This window comes from Salmo salar, chromosome 04 (genome assembly GCF_965601325.2).
Source record: "Salmo salar chromosome 04, fSalSal1, whole genome shotgun sequence".
In the NCBI taxonomy this organism is placed as follows: domain Eukaryota; kingdom Metazoa; phylum Chordata; class Actinopteri; order Salmoniformes; family Salmonidae; genus Salmo; species Salmo salar.
The window spans coordinates 64,481,032-64,500,391 of record NC_138294.1 but is presented as its reverse complement, the minus strand read 5'-3'; the positions used below and the strand labels follow the sequence as shown (position 1 = coordinate 64,500,391).

General features: G+C 41.5%; 3 protein-coding genes across 4 annotated transcripts in view; 2 read left to right on the top strand and 1 right to left on the bottom strand.

The window, feature by feature from the left end:
- The first annotated feature begins 249 nt into the window (after positions 1–249).
- On the top strand, positions 250–8,235 carry LOC106603487 (nucleolar protein 16). The gene is made up of 5 exons (XM_014197249.3): positions 250–445; positions 4,956–5,064; positions 5,162–5,231; positions 5,582–5,688; positions 5,893–8,235. The coding sequence occupies exons 1-5, from the start codon at positions 339–341 to the stop codon at positions 6,034–6,036; spliced, it is 537 nt and encodes a 178-aa protein (XP_014052724.2). The 5' UTR covers positions 250–338; the 3' UTR covers positions 6,037–8,235.
- LOC106603486 (ADP-ribosylation factor-like protein 9) lies at positions 6,264–12,448 on the bottom strand. The gene is made up of 4 exons (XM_014197247.3): positions 12,117–12,448; positions 10,914–11,094; positions 10,369–10,544; positions 6,264–9,989 (listed from the first exon to the last, which is right to left on the bottom strand). Exons 1-4 carry the CDS (start codon positions 12,252–12,254, stop codon positions 9,822–9,824), a joined length of 663 nt encoding a protein of 220 aa, XP_014052722.1. The 5' UTR covers positions 12,255–12,448; the 3' UTR covers positions 6,264–9,821.
- A 16-nt stretch (positions 12,449–12,464) lies between these two features.
- The window catches only part of LOC123742473 (protein KIBRA), a 55,201-nt gene continuing 48,305 nt past the window's right edge, over positions 12,465–19,360 (top strand). The window contains exons 1-5 of one of the 2 annotated variants that reach the window (XM_045717134.2): positions 12,465–13,266; positions 13,839–14,002; positions 17,966–18,075; positions 18,287–18,490; positions 18,934–19,010. In XM_045717134.2, coding sequence (XP_045573090.2) covers positions 13,264–13,266; positions 13,839–14,002; positions 17,966–18,075; positions 18,287–18,490; positions 18,934–19,010 — 558 coding nt within the window. In that variant the 5' untranslated portion in view covers positions 12,465–13,263. Of the gene's footprint in view, positions 14,003–17,965; positions 18,076–18,286; positions 18,491–18,933; positions 19,011–19,360 lie in introns of both variants that reach the window. The other variant, XM_045717135.2, reaches the window with a different exon arrangement.

The following is a 19,360-nucleotide window of genomic DNA, read 5'->3' as shown; positions in this document are numbered from 1 at the left end:
CATCCTCGTTCTCATCATCATCATCATTACCCTTTACCAATAGCAGCTGCATCAGCATCACTAGAACCAGAATAAGTGATTATCACACCTTCCCTGTTATCAAATGATGATCCATAATTTAATGTATTTTAATTAGTTAATGATAGTAATGTTATCTGTGATAATTTTACGCTACTGCTATAATAATAATAATAAAAAATACTACATAAAGGTCAAAGGTAAATGGGCGTTTATTTAACCCACGTGACGCCATCACATGCGTCCTTCGTCCTCACCGAAATACTTCCTTATTCCTGCACACGTTTTTCAGAAATAAAAGTTAGCTCGATTTTCAAACAATGCCGAAAGCCAAAAAGAAAAGTAAAAGAAACACGTTTGATTACAGTAAAGATAGAAAGAAACTGAAAAAGCAGTTTAAGAAAAGGGAAGCCCCGAGAATTGAGTGGTAAGTCGAATATTGAGGATGAATAACAGTCGATGTTAGCAATGCTAACTCCACGTTCTAGTAAGCTGTGATGCTAACATTAGCTCATCTATGCAGTTTTGTCTGTGTGGTTGAACTAGCTAGCCATCTTGCTAGCCAGCGTTACAAGAAAATGTTATCTGGTCTATTCCCGGGTTTATTATCAATGGTTGTCAAACTGATGAAATAACATTAACTAGTTTGCTAGTTAACGTTACTTGCTCTGGTCCAGCCAGTGCGTCGTTTGGCTGAACAGCTTTGATTCGTAACATGAATTATTCGGCGTAGTGACTTGCAGCTTCAATATACTTATCTCACCAAAGCAAACATATTGGTGGAGACAGTACTGAAGACAATTTGACTGTATACGCAAGTTGGCATTTTTTCAGAAATACAAAATACGACTTTTTTGAAAACTTTGTTAACCGCCAGACTAGTTATGGTTGAATTTTTATTTTACCAGGTAAGTTGACTGAAAACATTACCATTCACAACGACCTGGGGAATAGTTAAAGGGAGAGGCAGGGGATGAAGCGCATGCATCTTGGATGAGCATGTTGCCAGAAGATACCAACCCTACCTATACACTGAGCTGCACTGGGGTCAGAACGCAATCATGGTTACATTCATATCCCATTTCTGCTTCTCCGATAGAAATCCCTGATCACACTTATATGGGATGTCATGGCGACGTTGTCTAGCGAAGCTCATGTGTAGAAACACACTGTTGGGTCTAACGCTGACCTGCGCATGTGCAGACCGACACTCCTTTAATATAACGTTGTTTGACATTTAAACGTGTCACTTTCACGTGGCTGCCTTAATCGACATCCACGCGATCGGTGCCTGGGAAACAGTGGGTTAACTACCTTGCTCAGGGGCAGAATGGCAGATTGTTTAACCTTGTCAGCTCAGGAATTCGATCCAGCAACCTTTTCGCATACTGGCCCAACACTCCTATCCGCCAGGCAACCTGCCGCCCCTTTGGAGCAGTGTGGATAAAGGTACATTTTGGAGTACAGTGTAGAGGTCGACCGATTATGATTTTTCAATGCCGGTACCAATTATTGGAGGACCAAAAAAAGCTGATACCGATTAATCAGCAGATTTATATTTATTTATTTGTAATAATGACAATTAAAAACATTTAAGTTCCTTGCTCAGATCATGGGAACATATGAAAGCTGGTGGTTCCTTTTAACATGAGTCTTCAATATTCCCAGGTAAGAAGTTTTAGGTTGTAGTTATTATAGGACTATTTCTCTCTCTACGATTTGTATTTCATATACCTTCAACTATTGGATGTTCTTATAGGCACTTTAGTATTGTCAGTGTAACAGTGTAGCTTCCGTCCCTCTCCTCGCTCCTACCTGGGCTCGAACCAGGAACACATCGACAACAGCCACCCTCGAAGCAGCGTTACCCATGTAGAGCAAGGGAAACAACTACTCCAAGTCTCAGAGCGAGTGACTTTTGAAACACTATTAGCGCGCACCCGCTAACTAGCTAGCCATTTCACATCAGTTACACCAGCCTAATCTTGGGAGTTGACAGGCTTGAAGTCATAAACAACAGCGCAATGCATTGCGTAGAGCTGCTGGCAAAACGCAGTAAAGTGCTGTTTTGAATGAATGCTTACGAGCCTGCTGGTGCCTACCATCGCTCAGTCAGACTGCTCTATCAAATCATAGACTTAATTATAACATAATAACACACAGAAACACGAGCCTTAGGTCATTAATATGGTCAAATCCAGGAACTATCACGTTTATTCTTTCAGTGAAATACGGAACCGTTATGGCATCCAAAAGTCTAAATATTCCTGTTACATTGCACAACCTTCAATGTTATGTCATAATTACGTAAATTTCTAGCAAATTAGTTCGCAACGAGCCAGGTGGCCCAAACTGTTGCATATACCCTGACTCTGCGTGCAATGAATGGAAGAGAAGTGACACAATTTCACCTGGTTAATATTGCCTGCTAACCTGGATTTCTTTTAGCTAAATATGCAGGTTTAAAAATATATACTTCTGTGTATTGATTTTAAGAAAGGCATTGATGTTTATGGTTAGGTACAGTCGTGCAACGATTGCTTTTTTCGCAAATGCGCTTTTGTTAAATCATCCCTCGTTTGGCGAAGTTGGCTGTCTTTGTTAGGAAGAAATAGTATTCACACAGTTCGCAACGAGCCAGGCGGCCCAAACTGCTGCATATACCCTGACTCTGTTGCAGAGGTGACACATTTTCCCTAGTTAAAAGAAATTCATGTTAACAGGCAATATTAACTAAATATGCAGGTTTAAAAATATATACTTGTGTATTGATTTTAAGAAAGACATTGATGTTTATGGTTAGGTACAAGTTGGAGCAACCTTTTTCGCGAATGTGCACCGCATCGATTATATGCAACGCAGGACAGGCTAGACAAACTAGTAATATCATCAACCATGTGTAGTTAACTAGTGATTATGATTGTTTGTTTTTTATAAGATAAGTTTAATGCTAGCTAGCAACTTACCTTGGCTCCTTACTCTATTCGCGTTACAGGCATGCTCCTCGTGGAGTGCAATGTAAAGCAGGTGGTTAGAGCGTTGGACTAGTTAACCGTAAGGTTGCAAGATTGAATCCCCAAGCTGACAAGGTAAAAATCTGTCTTTCTGCCCCTGAACAAGGCAGTTAACCCACCGTTCCTAGGCCGTCATTGAAAATAAGAATGTGTTCTTTAACTGACTTGCCTAGTTAAAAAAATATTTTTATATGAAAATCGGCAAATCGATGGCCCAAAATACCAATTACCGATTGTTATGAAAACTTGAAATCTGCCCTAATTAATCGGCCATTCCGATTAATCGGTCGACCTCTAATTTCATATACCTTTGACTATTGGATGTTCTTATAGGCACTATAGTATTGCCAGTGTAACAGTATAGCTTCCGTCCCTCTCCTCGCCCCTACCTGGGCTCGAACCAGGGACACATCGACAACAGCCACCCTCGAAGCATCGTTACCCATCGCTCCACAAAAGCCGCGGCCCTTGCAGAGCAAGGGGAACAACTACTTCAAGGTCTCAGAGAGAGTGACTTCACCGATTGAAACGCTATTAGCCCGCACCCCGCTAACTTGCTAGCCATTTCACATCGGTTACACCAGCCTAATCTCGGGAGTTGATAGGCTTGAAGTCATAAACAGCTCAATGCTTGAAGCACAGCGAAGAGCTGCAGGCAAATGCACAAAAGTGCTGTTTGAATGAAGGCTTACGAGCCTGCTGCTGCCTACCACCGCTCAGTCAGACTGCTCTATGAAATATCAAGTCATAGACTTAATTATAACATAACACACTGAAATACGAGCCTTAGGTCATTAATATGGTCAAATCCGGAAACGATCATTTCGAAAACAAAACGTTTATTCTTTCAGTGAAATACGGAACCATAACGTATTTTATCTAACAGGTGGCATCCCTAAGTCTAAATATTGCTGTTACATTGCACAACCTTCAATGTTGTCATAATTATGTACAATTCTGGCAAATTATTTAGTCTTTGTTAGGAAGAAATGGTCTTCACACAGTTCGCAACGAGCCAGGTGGCCCAAACTGCTGCATATACCCTGACTCTGCTTGCACGGAACGTAAGAGAAGTGACACAATTTCCCTAGTTAAAAGAAATTCATGTTAGCAGCCAATATTAACTAAATATGCAGGTTTAAAAAATATATACTTGTGTATTGATTTTAAAGAAAGGCATTGTATATAGTTAGGTACACATTGGTGCATCGACAGTGCTTTTTTCACGAATGTGCTTGTTAAATCATCACCCGTTTGGCGAAGTAGGCTGTAATTCGATGATAAATTAACAGGCACCGCATCGATTATATGCAACGCAGGACAAGCTAGATAAACTAGTAATATCATCATCCATGTGTAGTTAACTAGTGATTATGTTAAGATTGATAGTTTTTTTTTACAAGATAAGTTTAATGCTAGCTAGAAACTTACCATGGATTCTTGCTGCACTCGCATAACAGATAGTCAGCCTGCCACACAGTCTCCTCGTGGAGTGCAATGTAATCGGCCACAATCGGTGTCCAAAAATCCCGATTACCGATTGTTATGAAAACTTGAAATCGGCCTAATTGATAGGCCATTCCGATTAATCGGTCGGCCTCTAGTATAGTGGCGTATCCCCACCTCTGCATTGAGGTACATTTTCAACCCATATCTCGCACCGGCTCCACAGTGTCTTATTAATGTAACCATTGTATTGCGACCCCAGTGCAGCTCAGTGTTAACAAGCATAACTATAGGGTCGGTATCTTCTGGCAAATTAGCATGCAGCTCATAGTACAGATCTGACGTGTGTGTGGACCAAAGCAAGTCTTGGCTTAACAAAGTGCTCATGGCATACTTAATACATACAACACCCACTTATCAGAAATGTATGATCTAGCATGAGTAAATGGCTATAGTTGTGTAACTGTTTATTTCAAGTCCTCAGATCCGAAATGCCTGGAGTGACAAGAAGTCTGTGGCAAGGAACTTGCGAGACATGGGTCTGGCATTTGACCCTAACCGTGCCCTCCCAATTAAGACACCGACCGTGAGTTTATCCTGTCCATCATGGTGATATACTATACATTCACAAGTTATGGCCTAATCTCTTAGTGAATTGTGATGTATAATTGACATGTCTGCAGTTCGCTGCTGTGGAGAGAACTGAAGAAGCTCCCACCCTCAAATTTGTAAGGAAGCCATACGTTCTCAATGGTAAGGAACCATTAATAATTTCTTGTTGGACCTAAATCAACATTTGTTCTTTGTTATTTATAAATACTTTTTTTATTAAACTTATTTTACTAGGCAAGTCAGTTAAGAACAAATTCTTATTTTACAATGACTGCCTTACTTGGGCGACGCTGGGCCAATTGTGCGCCACCCTATGGGACTCCTGATCACGGCCGGTTGTGATACAGCCCGGGATAGAACCAGGGTCTGAAGTGATGCCTCTAGCACTGAGATGCAGTGCCTTAGACCGTTGTGCAACTCGGGTGCCCCTATTAGATTTTATTAGAAGATCTTATCACGTAGACTCATGCATGATGACTTGTTTTCAACAGAACTTGTGGCAGAGGCCAATCTCCCAGAGAAAGACACAAAGACCTTATCCACAGACTTGATCGAGTACGTGCAGTACATGATCAGGGAACACAGCGAGAACTACAAGGTAAGTACAGCTGATGAGGAATTTCACCTCGCCTAACTTGATTATCTCTGTACAGTAGTATTTCAAAGGATGGGCTCGTATTGCTGTAGTTGCAGTGTATTGCCTTTTGGTTTATAACAATAACTACTATATGTTCTTATGGGTATTGTGAGACCTTGTTTTTTTTATTTAATTTTTATCCCAACCTAATTTCTGCTTCTGTAGGCTATGGCCAGAGATGAGAAGAACTATTACCAGGACACGCCCTCACAGATCAGGAGGAAAGTGGACCAGTATAAACGCTGCCATCCAGAGGAATACAACACCTTTGTGGAGTTTCTCAAAGGTGGGAAACCTGTTTCCACATAACTGGGCCTGTCTGTGGTGGTCAAATATGTTCAATGTAGAGAGGGATCATTACTCTCCTTCATCAGTGGAGGCAGTCTGGGAGTGCTGACTCAAAGTATTTTGTTACTTTGATGGACAGAGGAAGTCATTGTGCACTCAGCAACTCTCCTTCAATCAGAATGGATGGTAAATTGAGATTCTAGGAACTGTAAACATTTTAGAAAAAGACCAGACATTTTCAACATGCATAAAATCAAACACTTTATTATATTTGTTCATACTTCCCATATGTATCCCAAAAATACAGTTACACAAATTCCATACAGTAAGAACATTTAAGACTGCTTTTGTAATGAAGTGAACATGTATATTTGTAATTGCAAATTCCACAGTTAGTGGTGAGACTTAAGATTTTTCACTTTAAAAGTGCATGCCAAACATAAACCGATGATTTTGAAAAGTTAAACAAACCATACAACTGTGGGAATTGTTAGAGATACTTTGGGATTTGGGCAATGAGGCCTGTCATACTTACCCAGAGTCCGATGAACTCGTGGATACCATTGGTGTCTCTGCGTGCGGTTTAAAGGAAGTTGCTAACTAATGTAACTGCAATGACTTCCATTAATTGCGCTAACGCTAGTTAGCATTGGCTTGTGAAACTACCTCAAATCAAAGTTTATTTGTCACGTGTGCCAAATACAACAGGTGTAGACCTTAAAGTAAAATGCTTACTTACAGGCTCTAACCAATAGTTCAAAAAAGGTATTAGGTGAACAATAGGTAGACACAGATACATAAATGGTATCCACAAGTTCATTTGTCTCTGGGGAAGTACATAATGGGTCTCACTGCCTAAATATCTCTAACAATTCACTGGGAATTTTATAAAAACACACTTACTTGAACAGTGCAGATGCAAAGTTTGATAACAGAAGTTTTTGTTCACTTTTCTGTGGAAATTGTTTAAAGTAGTCCTTGTGTATGTATGGTTTAACTTTGCAGTCATTTTTGTTTGGCATGCATTTTAAAGTGGAAAATCTTAGTCTCGGCATCACTCTTAACGTGGATTTTACCTAAGCTGTTGTCAATGCATTTCCTTTTTTGGATAACATAAGATATAAATATAGCATCGTTTGTGCAAAAGGTTGCAATGTCACTGCAAAAACGAAAAATAAGACATTGGAGTTCGTTAAATCTTTAAAGCAGCATAAATATTACATCTGAACACAAAACAGATATGAAACATGCTCTAGATTATCAAGAAACCATAGCGATATCAAGGAGTAGGGATGGGCACGGTTAATTGAATATCAGAACGGAAGTTAGTATTCTATTTGTGTGTACATTTTTGAAGAGGGGGAAAATTATGACATTAACAAGCTTTGTCTAAATGTAATTATCCATGTGACATTGTTACACAAGGACATACAATGACATTTGAAATTCTTAATTTAACTAAACTTCTGAATGCAGTTTGACAGTGTGAGCTACTGCTGCTTCAAACATTGTGGCTGACAACATTGTTGCTTATAGTTTGTTGTGCACTGTAAACGTAGCCTACAGTTGACGCACAAAATAGTTTAATTTAAGCTCATTTTCTCTCATGTTGCATTTGACAAATGCATTTTATTTTCATAGCGCATTTAGCCTTCCAGTCAGCCATGACATTGGTAGCCTATGCTATTTTCCCCACTTCAAATAGTGATAACAGGTATGCACCTCCTTGACATTCCACAAGGCCTGACACAGATCAATGCAAAACACTCACCAGAACCTTTTTTTGAACAATCTATTCTATCATGGTGAACATCACGTATTTCACTGTTGCTGACTGTTAGCCAAAAAACAACGGACCACTGTCAGCTGTTGTGGTACCTGCATTTGCTTCATTCTGATTGGTCTAGAGATTCAAGAGCAACTTTTTGGGGCGAGGGGAATTGACAATCCGAAGATCTGTAAAACAATGCATGATTATTCAAATAGTGAAATAATGTCATATGCCCATCCCTATCAAGGAGGGGGTTTCCTCATCTGAAGATACATTTGTTTATGTGCACATCAGGTTTCAATACACAAGTTGGAAATATCGCACATTCATAAGATTATACAATGTACAACATTTTGTATAGTGACTAGATGTAATGTCTCGATAAACACAATGTTTTCAACAAATGGGAAACTTCTCCAATAAATCTAGTACTTGGTACATTGGATATATTTGGTGAGATGTTGGACATGATATTCCATTAGGCTGACCAATAACCCTGAGCATTGCAGTTAAGAACCTTTTAAAATGGAGTGTTTTATCAAGTCAGTCAGGAAACTGCATTCAGATGTCTGCGTTTGCCTGTAGTGAAAATACCAACACATTAGCTGACCTATTTCAGTATGCTAGTCCTATCTGTTCTCATCAATTATTTACAATCTAATTTCGGGGAGCAACCAAGTGCTTAATTGATGACTATTAAAGCATCTGGAATGCCTTACTGAGTACATACTATTGCCACTATTACGTTACGATATCTGCTAAACTGAGCAGGTTGTGTTCAAACTAACCTACATAGGCACCGAGTTGGGGAAAAAACAAGTCCGCAAAGTCAATTCTACATGTCAGATAATGACTGCTCAGCAAAACGGCTTCCTGTTTAACCACAATACAAGGTTATATATGCCTACCTATAGATTTGTTTCCCCCTTAGTTGTTTTTGTATCGATTTGTTTGGTCAGAGATGGCTGCAAGGAACATTATCCTTTTTTCCCCCCAACTGGGTCCTTAAATGGCCTGATTTCTTTAAATCGTAGGTAAAGTTAGAATTTTAACAGCCACATTTCAGTTTAACAGTCAAACAAAACATCAGGTGGTGCCACTGCAGTAGAAACATGGAATTACTGGTCATTGATAAGAAGGTAGAAGATAAGATTAAACGGTATGTTTTGAATAAAAGCTGGCTATAAAATTGCCTCCTAAAAGTGAAAACATGCAAATCTTTAAATTCCAACGTAGAGAATGAATTTCTCAAAGAAAGAGTCATCTTAAAAACTGCACTCAGTTTACACCTATGATCATGGACTTGACTACATCTTACCTACAATGAAATGTAACAATCAAATGTCTTCTGTTGAAGAGGATAAAATGCCATGTCATTATTGACTGAATTGACACTAGCTGACATGACATTGCCACAATGAGGAGCATTGAAGCTGTATTGTATTGACACTTATGCTACAATAAATGTAACCCGCTTCATGATTGGTAGCTAGATGCATGATCTACACTGAGTATACAAAACATTAAGAAAACCTTTTTCCATGACAGACTGTCACCTGTTAAATCCACTTCAATCAGTGTAGATGAAGGGGTGGAGAAAGGTTAAATTATTTTTACGCCTTGAGACAATTGAGACAGATTGTGTATGTGTGCCATTCAGATGATGAATGGGCAAGACAAAATATTTAAGTGCCTTTTGAACGGGGTATAGTAGTGGGTACCAGACGTACCGGTTTGAGTGTCAAGAACTGCAACATTGGGTTTTTCACGCTCAAGTTTGCCATGTTGATGGTGTTCCTAATGTTTGGTATACTTAGTGTATATTGAACCCTGTTACTAATTAAGTGATTCAGTGAAGACTGTTTTTGGTCCCTGACTCCCAGAGGGCCCTGAAGGATCTTCTCTAGTTCAAAAGTATTCACACGCAGTCATTGCTACTTGCCACTTGTCCTTACACACGGGCTCACCCATGGGCCTCTCTCCCCATCCCACCTGCATGGTCAACCCCCCGTTCAACTCATCCTGTCCTAGGGAATCAAACGAGCTGTAGGATCAGGTCCTGGAAGGCCTGCAGATTGCGGGAGACAATCAGGCCGTCTGAGCCCAGCTGGGCAGCCAGGAGGAACAGCCTCCTATCGTCAGCCACTGCCCCCAGAGACAGGGCCTCATGGAGCTCCGACACACTCATGGCGTTGTGCTTGTCCTGGGGGGGAAGAGGACACAGGACGGACAGTGAAGTCTTCTGCCGAGTCACTCTGGGTTTGATGAGCCTCTGTTAAAATAACTAAATTGTAAATAAGAGTTTGAAAATCTAAGCATTGATGTATCACAACACTGGTCATGACAGGCGTAATATCACATTTATAACAGTATTACAAATTCTTTATCAACACAGCTCAAGTGAGGTGTTACATGTACTCACTGGAGAACATACATTTATCCATGTCCAAGACACTCACGTTGCCCACAGTATGAACAACAAACGTTTCTATAGCAATGGAATAAGATTCCATTCGTTAGGTTTTCTATTTCCAATGCATCTGCCCAAAGACAGTATACGATAGCTCAATAGTCAAGGTCACCTGTTTGTTTCCCAGGACCACCACAGGAAGTTGTGAATCCAGTCTGAGAAGGCGATGCAGCTCAGCTTTGGCCTGTGGTAGACGTTTTCTGTCAGAGGAGTCAACCACGTACACCAGGACATGCGTCTTCCTCAGGTACTCGGTCCAGTACGTACGCAAATCCTCACCCCCTCCAACTAGAATACAGCAGACAGAGGTAGGCTGGTTACTTGAGTGTTGCTAGGCAAAAAGGTAGATGTATGAACTTGTGTTGTATACCTTGTTTGTCACACTACAAAAGGGTTAAATGAATTATTCCACTGAAGAAAAAGTAAATGGTGTGTATTGTTGTCCAAACATGTATGACTGAGTCTAAGCAAAGGCACGTGATTATAATGTTTTTGGTAAGGCCACTGGTATTTCAAGGGCCAAACTGATAACTTACAATGTGACATTTTAAGGTCATAGAACAGCCTTAAAGCACTCTGTATGGAGTCTTACAGGCCAGTTGAATTGCCCTGCAAGCATATGCAGAATTCTGGTGGTGTGCAAACTGCACAGCTTACTCTCAAGGAAATCCAGCTGACAGGCAGGGGCACTGAGGCTCATAAAGTTGAAGCCCCTAGTGGGGCGGCAGTGCCCTCTCTTGCCCCCGTCTCCAGCTGTCAGCCCCTGCAGGATACTGCTCTTCCCAGCTCCGTCTAGGCCAAGGACGAGCACCTGGCGCTTTCCACGCTCCTCCTGCTCCTGCTCAACACACACAGCAGGGGGTCATCAGAACACCTGTTCTCTCAACATCAGCAACATGAAGTTACCTTATCCCATTTTACTTTTTTCTCAAGTTACAGGTATAGATAATTGTTACTCCTGTAAAGTGACGAACTGCAATATGTTTTGTTTACATACAACAGCATTTTCACCATCTATCCCTGTAGGATTGACAGTGCACTATAGATAATGCTGCAGTATTTCACAATCACTTGCATTTTTGTGTGCAAAGCAACTAGCAAGCTTCTGTGACCCCCAAATCCCCAATAAGCTGTCTACTTGGCCCACAATAACTGCATAAGCTCTTTGACCACTATGTAATGTTGTAATGAAACAATCTTAGTTTCTACAAATGTTAGTTAAATCAGCTCAAAACCATCTCATTGGTTTGTGAGTGGCACTCTATAGGCGAGTGACACAGTAACTGTAACCTTGTCTCCTTGATTTAATCAATACCTTTGAAGCTCCTGAAAATCTTATTCGTCAATTTCAGGTAATATCCTATGGCCCTATAGGCTATATTCAGAGGAAATGTTTATATAGGCAATTATTATTATGATAGTGATACTACTTTGTAATGATTTGAATATATAAAACAACAATTTCCTTCAACATGAAAATGACTATATTTTCTTGTTGCTCTCTTGGACCCTAAACCTGTATGATTTCCATTATGTGCGTCAATCTTTATCACAACCCATCATCATCACCATGCAGTAAGATTGTCAGTTTGTGATCAACATGATCTGGGATGAAGGCACAGCATTCATGTCATATGTATTGTATGGGCTGGAAGACCACATCCACGTCCAGACAGAAGTGATTCGTGAAGTCCTCTCTTTGCGTTCGATGCCACTGGCGCCTATAGAACTTTCACTGCTCTGGCACATAAAGAATCCGGCGATAAACCGTGAAAACTGTGCGTTTGGCCCACCGATTGCAACAGAGTCATAAACTTATGCCGATTGAACATTCCTAGATGGCAGAGAATAACAGTGTACCTCTTTTATCATGTAATATTCCGCTTCGGGAGACCATATTCGCCTTCTGTAGAAATAATTCAAGGCGATAAACAGCGCGGACCCGAAGGCAGCCACCGCGGCGGTTAGGGCGATGGATATGTGCCGAAGCAGAACCATGTGGCACTGCTGGAACGCCGTATAATGTCGTCTTCCTGGACACAGCAGCCAAGAGCCAACGATGAACTGACCGAATGATTTCCACTGTAACCAGTGCACGTGATATCTCTTCCTTGTTTGTGTTGAAAAGAGCCCTGCCAGCGCCTTGTACCCTTCAATCCGTTGGATTCGTGACGGCAGTGTATGGGCTGGGCAACAGCTACTTGTGTGATGTGGATGAAGCCTCTGAGTTTTAATGTGATTGCAAAAGGGTATGTCGGTTCCCTTAAAAAAAAATGTTGCTATATAATTGTGCCTAAATATTTCGCATAAAGTGCAATGTACTGCACAGATTGTTTTACTTTGGACTGAAGTTTATAATATTTAACGGCCTATAATAAATAAGACATTTCCAGTTGTGTTTAAAATGATCAAATAAATATTTGTAACCTAGAGTGAAGTGTCAAAAACTGTCCATGGGAGGGCGTCGTGCACTTGTCTCAGAAGTTTGCCTCATGAAGTAGAACTAACAACACAGAGCAACATTTATCATATTTCAACAAGCAAAGTATTTAATTGTCTCGTGTGTGTCCGTCATGTTATGACGTAAGAGTTCCACATTATTCCGCATTTAAAACCAGAAAAAAAACATTAATATTGTAGGAAACATTTGGTAGAATAAAATGTATGGCACAGGGCAGAGAAGCACCTGGATGACGTCATTCAACAGCATCGCGAGCCTTCACGATCGATCGCGGCCAGCAGTACTCTGGAGGAGAGACTGCTGCCCCTTTAAGTAACAAACGATTAGAAGTAAACTACTTCAATGAGGATTTATTGGAATTTTGTAGGAACATTTACCGTGAATGTGAAGATAACTGCATTTCAATTGTGTGGAACGGGGTAATTTTGGGGTAGAGCACGAGAGGGTTACTTGCTAGCAGACTGGTTAGCATCGTTCTCGCTAACTAAACATGGTGGCCAGTGAACGAAAAGAGCTCTAAAATATTTAAGAAAAGCTTATTGTTGAATGGTGAGACATTGTTGTAACCTTTCTACACATACTAAAAACCTTGGCTGGATTTGCAGACTTCAAATGCACTTTTCGGTTAATCTGAATATCCAGAAAGGAGTCAAGCTGCCCCGACACAATAACCATGCCTTGGACAACCCGCTTGAACAGTTCTAATTAACGTTACGTTTTCGTTATGTTCTACAATGTATTATACATAGACGAACACAAACCTTGAAAAACGATTTCAAATACACATTAGGATTTCTCTCGTGGAACACCACTCTCTCAATTCCAATGTGACCATGGTTGTAACATTGTTACTGAGCTGAGATAAACGGCTACAAAATAACCTTTTTATTCTGCAGATAAATAATTTGCTCATCTGTGCTGGAAATATTGTTTCATTAAGGAAATTACCACTGTTTGGCAAACATTTCTACTCGTACTGAGAACATGCACTGCGAGACGTTATGGATTATCAGCTAGTCCAACACGCACACAAACCAGAATTTGTGAATTGGAACCGAGTGATGGTTTTCAGATTTGGGATTTTAAGATGCTTCACACAAGACATTGTTTACCTTCAATAGAATTTAGAGGACTTGCAGAGAAAATTACATGGAGACTCGTCTGACATGCCAAGGAAGGAGTTACCACTACCAGAGGGTTGGGAAGAAGCCCGGGATTTTGACGGGAAAGTCTACTTCATCGACCACATCAAACACGCTACTAGTTGGATTGATCCAAGAGACAGGTATGGTATCATATTGGGGCGGGGGTGTGATACATATTTTACAGTTTATTTCTCATACCCTTGATGTACACGTCTTTTGGTGAGTTTATCCACTGTTGCTTGATGGAACAGAGATGGACAGTTTATGTTGCATGTTTTTGAAACAAGTTTTTCAATTACTTTAAGAGTATTTTGTGTCATTTGTATTTCACTGGCCTGAATGGAATGCATTTTGTAGTAAGTTACTCTTCTATACCATTTTTATAGCGGCTATCACCCCAAATTTACTCCATTGGTGTCAGAAGTGTGATGGCACTATGTTGTGATAAAAGCATCTGCTAAATGACAAATGTTATGTGAAAATGAACACTTGCAAAGCACACTGGGTATTATTCTAATGATCTTTGTCACCAAACAAGGCCAAATTCTATTGCAATACAAATTATTCGGACAATAAGCATTTGTGCCAATTTTGATAATGTATTTCAGTGGGTATTAAGGGAACATAGGGCTGAGGGAGCAGTGCTTAGAAGGGTGTCATGAGAGGGAAATTAATTTGTACAGAAACACACTGTCAACCATAGACTGGAACTCATTTCGTTTTACCAGTTACTTGAGTCCCCTCAGACTTTGACACACAATCTCTTTAAAAGCTTAGTTCTGGAATGCTTGAGATTATGGGAGTTTTTATATTTTTATTCTGCTATGTTCTAGGATAAGGATAGGCTTTAATATTATATTGCAAGATTTGAAAATAGGCTTTGTGTCAAAAGCCAGTCCTGTTTTCCCTTAGTGGCTGTCATTATTGCAGTCCTCATTATAAGACCAAGAACATGACAGACACAAGGCCACCAATCTGCCCACCTCCCTGGTGAATTGCCACAGGTTGGCTTGGTAGAAGCAAGAACAAGATGGCAAGAACAAACCTTAACAGACATTCCTAAAACGCACAGCTGAGGAGGGTTGAGCACAGAGGCTGGTAAAGTAAAGACTGATGATTTAAAATCCCTTTCACTGCTTGCCAAGGTGCACAGGGTCAAAGTGCAGCATGAGGCCCTGAAAACTTGTAACTAGGATGTGGAAACCAGTGTCAGTCAGGATCGGAAGGGATTCATGTATAACCTCTCCATTTCTGGGGTCATGCATGCATTACTTTACAACAATGGGAGGCGACGGGTTAAGTCAAGTGAGGAACATAGACCCTTTACAGTGACAGGCTGTCTTCTGTACTTCATAGGCCCATCTCCTATACTGTTCACTGGTCTGTTGGGCCACAGTAGAATGAAGCCAGCCCAGAATGCTAAATCTGAGATGAGCCAGTCGTTCTCAAATTAGTGGACTCGGACTGAAATAACCTGACATCCATACTGGCCCAAAACTGTCATTGGACTTTCACATCTCTTTCCACTGCAGTTAAGCACTGGGACATTGCTGAGGAACAGCTGATGCAGAGTTATGATTGATATATATTTTTTAAACCTTTTATTTAACTCGGCAAGTCAGTTAGGAACAAATTCTTATTTTCAATGACGGCCTGGATCCTAGGAACAGTGGGTTAACTGCCTTGTTCAGGGGCAGAACGACAGATTTGTTTTAGCATGTCAGCTCGGGGATTCGATCTTGCAATCTTTCAGTTACTAGTCCAACGCTCTAAGCACTAGGCTACCTGCCGCCTCCTGATCATGATAATGAATTCCCGTTAGACTGGGCAGCCCTATTGGTGGAAAATGTGCTGCCTCAAACTCATTTTGATTGGCTGGGCCTAGCTACCCAGTGGGTGGGCCTGGCTCCCAATATACACATTTCCTTATATGAACTGTAACTCAGTGAAATCTTTCTAATTGTTGAATGTTGCGTTTTATATATATTTTTCAGTATACATGAATCTAATGAGCCCCTGCCCTGTCACTATCTCTTGGCTGCATTCGCATACCTCCGCCAGCCATATTGTTTATCCACCCTCGTAGTGACGCACCCAACCCATTCTGTCAGGTGAATGGAATGTTATCTCCCAGATACTGAGCCGTTGCCAGGGGGGAGCTGAAGCAGCTAGCAGCTCTACTTTGTTGGACCTTGAGCGTTATGAAATGTAGGTTGGAGCCTCATAAATTTGACTTGAGGAATGTATAGTGCTTTGACTGAAAGTCTCTGACTCAGTTATGCACCCGCATGTTTGCATTCAGCTGCACGCTTTGTCGCTTTGCGTTTGAGCATGGGCCAGGGTGTTTGACTTTGTTTGCGAACCTGCCTATTGTTTTTCACCACCGACATTCACTCAACTAACTTGTAATGCTGCTGCTCACCAGGAAATGGCAGACCCCCGGTCTTTGTGTAAAACACTTAGCTAGAGGTTAAACCTGTACAATCATCAACTAGGGCCTCAGAAAGCCGCTCTCGCTATATAGGCCCACAACCACAGTTTTTGTTGAACACAGTTCAACCGTCCTCCAGGGGAGTGCTTTCCTAATGGGTGGTTATGGCTGGTCATTCCTGGATCACACAGTTTATATGGAGAAGTCTGTAAAGAAACAGGATTTATTTTATCTTGCGGGTCACAAAATACAATTATAGCAGTCTTAGGTGGGTCACTCACTACTCACTACCCATCTCTTCATCACCGTATGAAGAGATGTCTAGCTTGGTGTCGTCCTCTTCAGACAGACTGGAAGAGGTCTTGCATTCCAATGAACAACCAGTGAGTGCCTCACGGTATGCTCTGGGCCTATTTAAAGCCCTCTGGTTGGTCGAATGAGACAGTGAGTCAGCACTACTCGGAGGGAAATGATGATGAGTTGGGCCATCAGCTCAGAGTGATTTTAAGGGTTGGATTTGCAGGGGTGAGAGGACAGCTACAGTGGAATTAATCAAACAATATGATGCGCACACGGTCACTCAAAGGACCCTGCAGCAGCAGCCAGCTTTTGCGGGATTTGTGTTTGTTTTCCACAAAGCCTTTTCCTCAAAGATACATTTAGAACGGGGCTAAGGGGGTCTTTGCTGGTCCTTTTAATTATTCCTAAAGTGAAAAAGGAACCTGTTCAGTTTCACCCTAAACTAAAGGTTCTGTGAGGATGGTAATCTCTTCAGTCTGCAGAAAAGAGTTTGAGCAAAAGACTAAGACAAGTTTTCCTACACTCTTAGAAAAAGGCCTCCAAAAGGGTTCTTCGGATGTCTCCGTAGGAGAACCCTTTTGGGTTCCAGGGAGAACCCTCTGTGGAAGGCTTCTACATGGAACCAAAAGGGTTCTACCTAAGGGGACAGCCGAAGAACCCCTTTAGGTTCTAGATAACACCTCTTTTCCTAAAAGTGTACATGTCGGCTGTGCCGCTGATAACTCTGTCAAAAATGTAAACATTAGCGTAATTTGTATTCTGTCCTTTAGCATAGGGTTTTATGTCGTAGGAGCCATGTGAAGAATTCGGATTCAATTGTGATCCTGGTTGTGCCAAGTTAGAGCAGCATGGAAAAGCCAACAGTAGCCTATCCTAATCGGCTAATGTAAAGACCCAGAGAGACTGATTTTTGGACTGTTACTCAGCAAATAGGCCCCACTTTTTCCATTGGCACATTGGTCCTGTTGGTGAGTGCTTTGAGGTGCTTTGTGTGTGGTGGCCACTGAGGTCCTCCTGGGTCTCCTGTGATCCAGAGCTCTGGCCTTGTGTTGGAAGGCCTGGATTGGTTGCCTCAGAAACCTCCAGGCGATTTGTTAACGCTACTTGTGGAATGCCAGGCCCCAGCTTCCGGCTATTGTTCTTTGCAAGCCAGAGGTGAATAGAGACCCATTCTAACTAGACCCCCCCTATTAGTGACACACACACACACACACACCCCAATGGTGGTAGCCCTCCGTGACAACCAAATTATCTATCTTTTCATAGACCCTGGATGGCCCACTATCTTGGCATGGTCATCCTGATTTACTTTTGCTGTGACACCTCTCTAATTCTTACCATTAGTTGACTGTTTCTTGTGTGTGATTTTCAGGCAGACTAAACCTCTGACATTTGCTGACTGCATTGGAGATGAGCTGCCTGTGGGTTGGGAGGAGGCCTACGACCCCAATGTCGGGGCCTACTATGTGGATCATAACACAAGTGAGTCCAGATATGCAATACTCCATAACTAAAGCTTCCAGCACCCATATTCATCACACATTTGTGGGAAAAACATGGCTGGTCAAATCATGATCCAAAATTATGATTAGCAAAAAATATTATCTCATCCATTCTTGTTTCTTATGTTCTGTCTCCCTGTCCTCTCCAATTGATCTCCGTCTTTCCTCACCCCCCTCTCTTCCCCCATCAGAGAGCACTCAGCTGGAGGACCCGCGGGCCCAGTGGCAGCGGGAGCAGGAGGTCATGCTGCGGGAGTACCTGGACGTGGCCAAGGACGCGCTGAGCGCCCAGAAGGAGATCTACCAGGTGAAGGAGCAGCGTCTACGCCTGGCCCAGCAAGAGTACCTCCAGCTCAACAACGCCTGGAGGGACAGGTCCACCTCCCAGACCAGCTGTAAGGACCGGGACAAGCCTGGGGAGACAGGGTTATTGGGTAACCGAAGGGACTAGGTGGCAATGGGGAAGAGAACTAGAGTGATGGGTGTAGTATTTTATAAGACCAGTCTTTTATTCTTCTGAGTGATGCAACGCGTTTGACATCTCTGTTGGGTAGGTGCATAAAGATTTGATCATAGTTTACTCAAGTTGTCAGTTATAAAACATTTACAATAAAGTTTTAATACACGCTACAATACTTAAAGGTGAAATAAAAATTAAAGAAATTAACTTGACTCCATTCCTAAGCGTAATCCTCTGTTGTTCCTCAGACTTGAAGTGATGATTTAAAAGTACTTCGATAATACGCAGGGGATTGATGAGAAGGGCCTTGAAGTTGAGTAAAGCGATGTAGAGGATTAGATAACGCCCTGGCTCACCCTCTCATCTTATCTCCTGCAGTGAATTCCAGATCATCCTCCAGCAGTAAATATGACCCAGAAATCCTCAAAGCCGAGATAGTCACTTCCAAAAGTAGGGTAAGAAACCACTCTTTCAAGTTTGTCACGTTCACAAGTACAATGAAATGCCTTTCTTGCTTGCTCTTTCCCAACAATGCAGTAATCAATATCAGTAGTGCTATAAACCTTTTTTTATAAGTAGTACAAAAACACTGTCTTTTACACCATCTCTGTACTTTATTTATGGCCTGTATTACTTGTGTTCAGTCACATTAGGAATGGATGTGTATACCCATATGTTCTTAAGTCTTCTGTTGGGGCTTAATTCTCATCCCTAAGCAGACATTAGTGCATGAAATAGGCTTAGTCCAACGGGCTGTTGCTAAGTGACTGAGTGTCCAACTCTCTTTCTCATTGTAAAGGAGGAA

Coding starts and splice junctions, on each gene's coding strand:
- LOC106603487 (XM_014197249.3), top strand. CDS start 339: ATGCCGAAAGCCAAAAAGAAAAGTAAAAGAAACACGTTTGATTACAGT. Junction 446..4,955: donor GAAGCCCCGAGAATTGAGTG/GTAAGTCGAATA, acceptor GTTTATTTCAAG/TCCTCAGATCCGAAATGCCT. Junction 5,232..5,581: donor GAAGCCATACGTTCTCAATG/GTAAGGAACCAT, acceptor TGTTTTCAACAG/AACTTGTGGCAGAGGCCAAT.
- LOC106603486 (XM_014197247.3), bottom strand. CDS start 12,254: ATGGTTCTGCTTCGGCACATATCCATCGCCCTAACCGCCGCGGTGGCT. Junction 11,095..12,116: donor AATATTACATGATAAAAGAG/GTACACTGTTAT, acceptor TGTGTTGAGCAG/GAGCAGGAGGAGCGTGGAAA. Junction 9,990..10,368: donor TGGTCCTGGGAAACAAACAG/GTGACCTTGACT, acceptor CTTCCCCCCCAG/GACAAGCACAACGCCATGAG.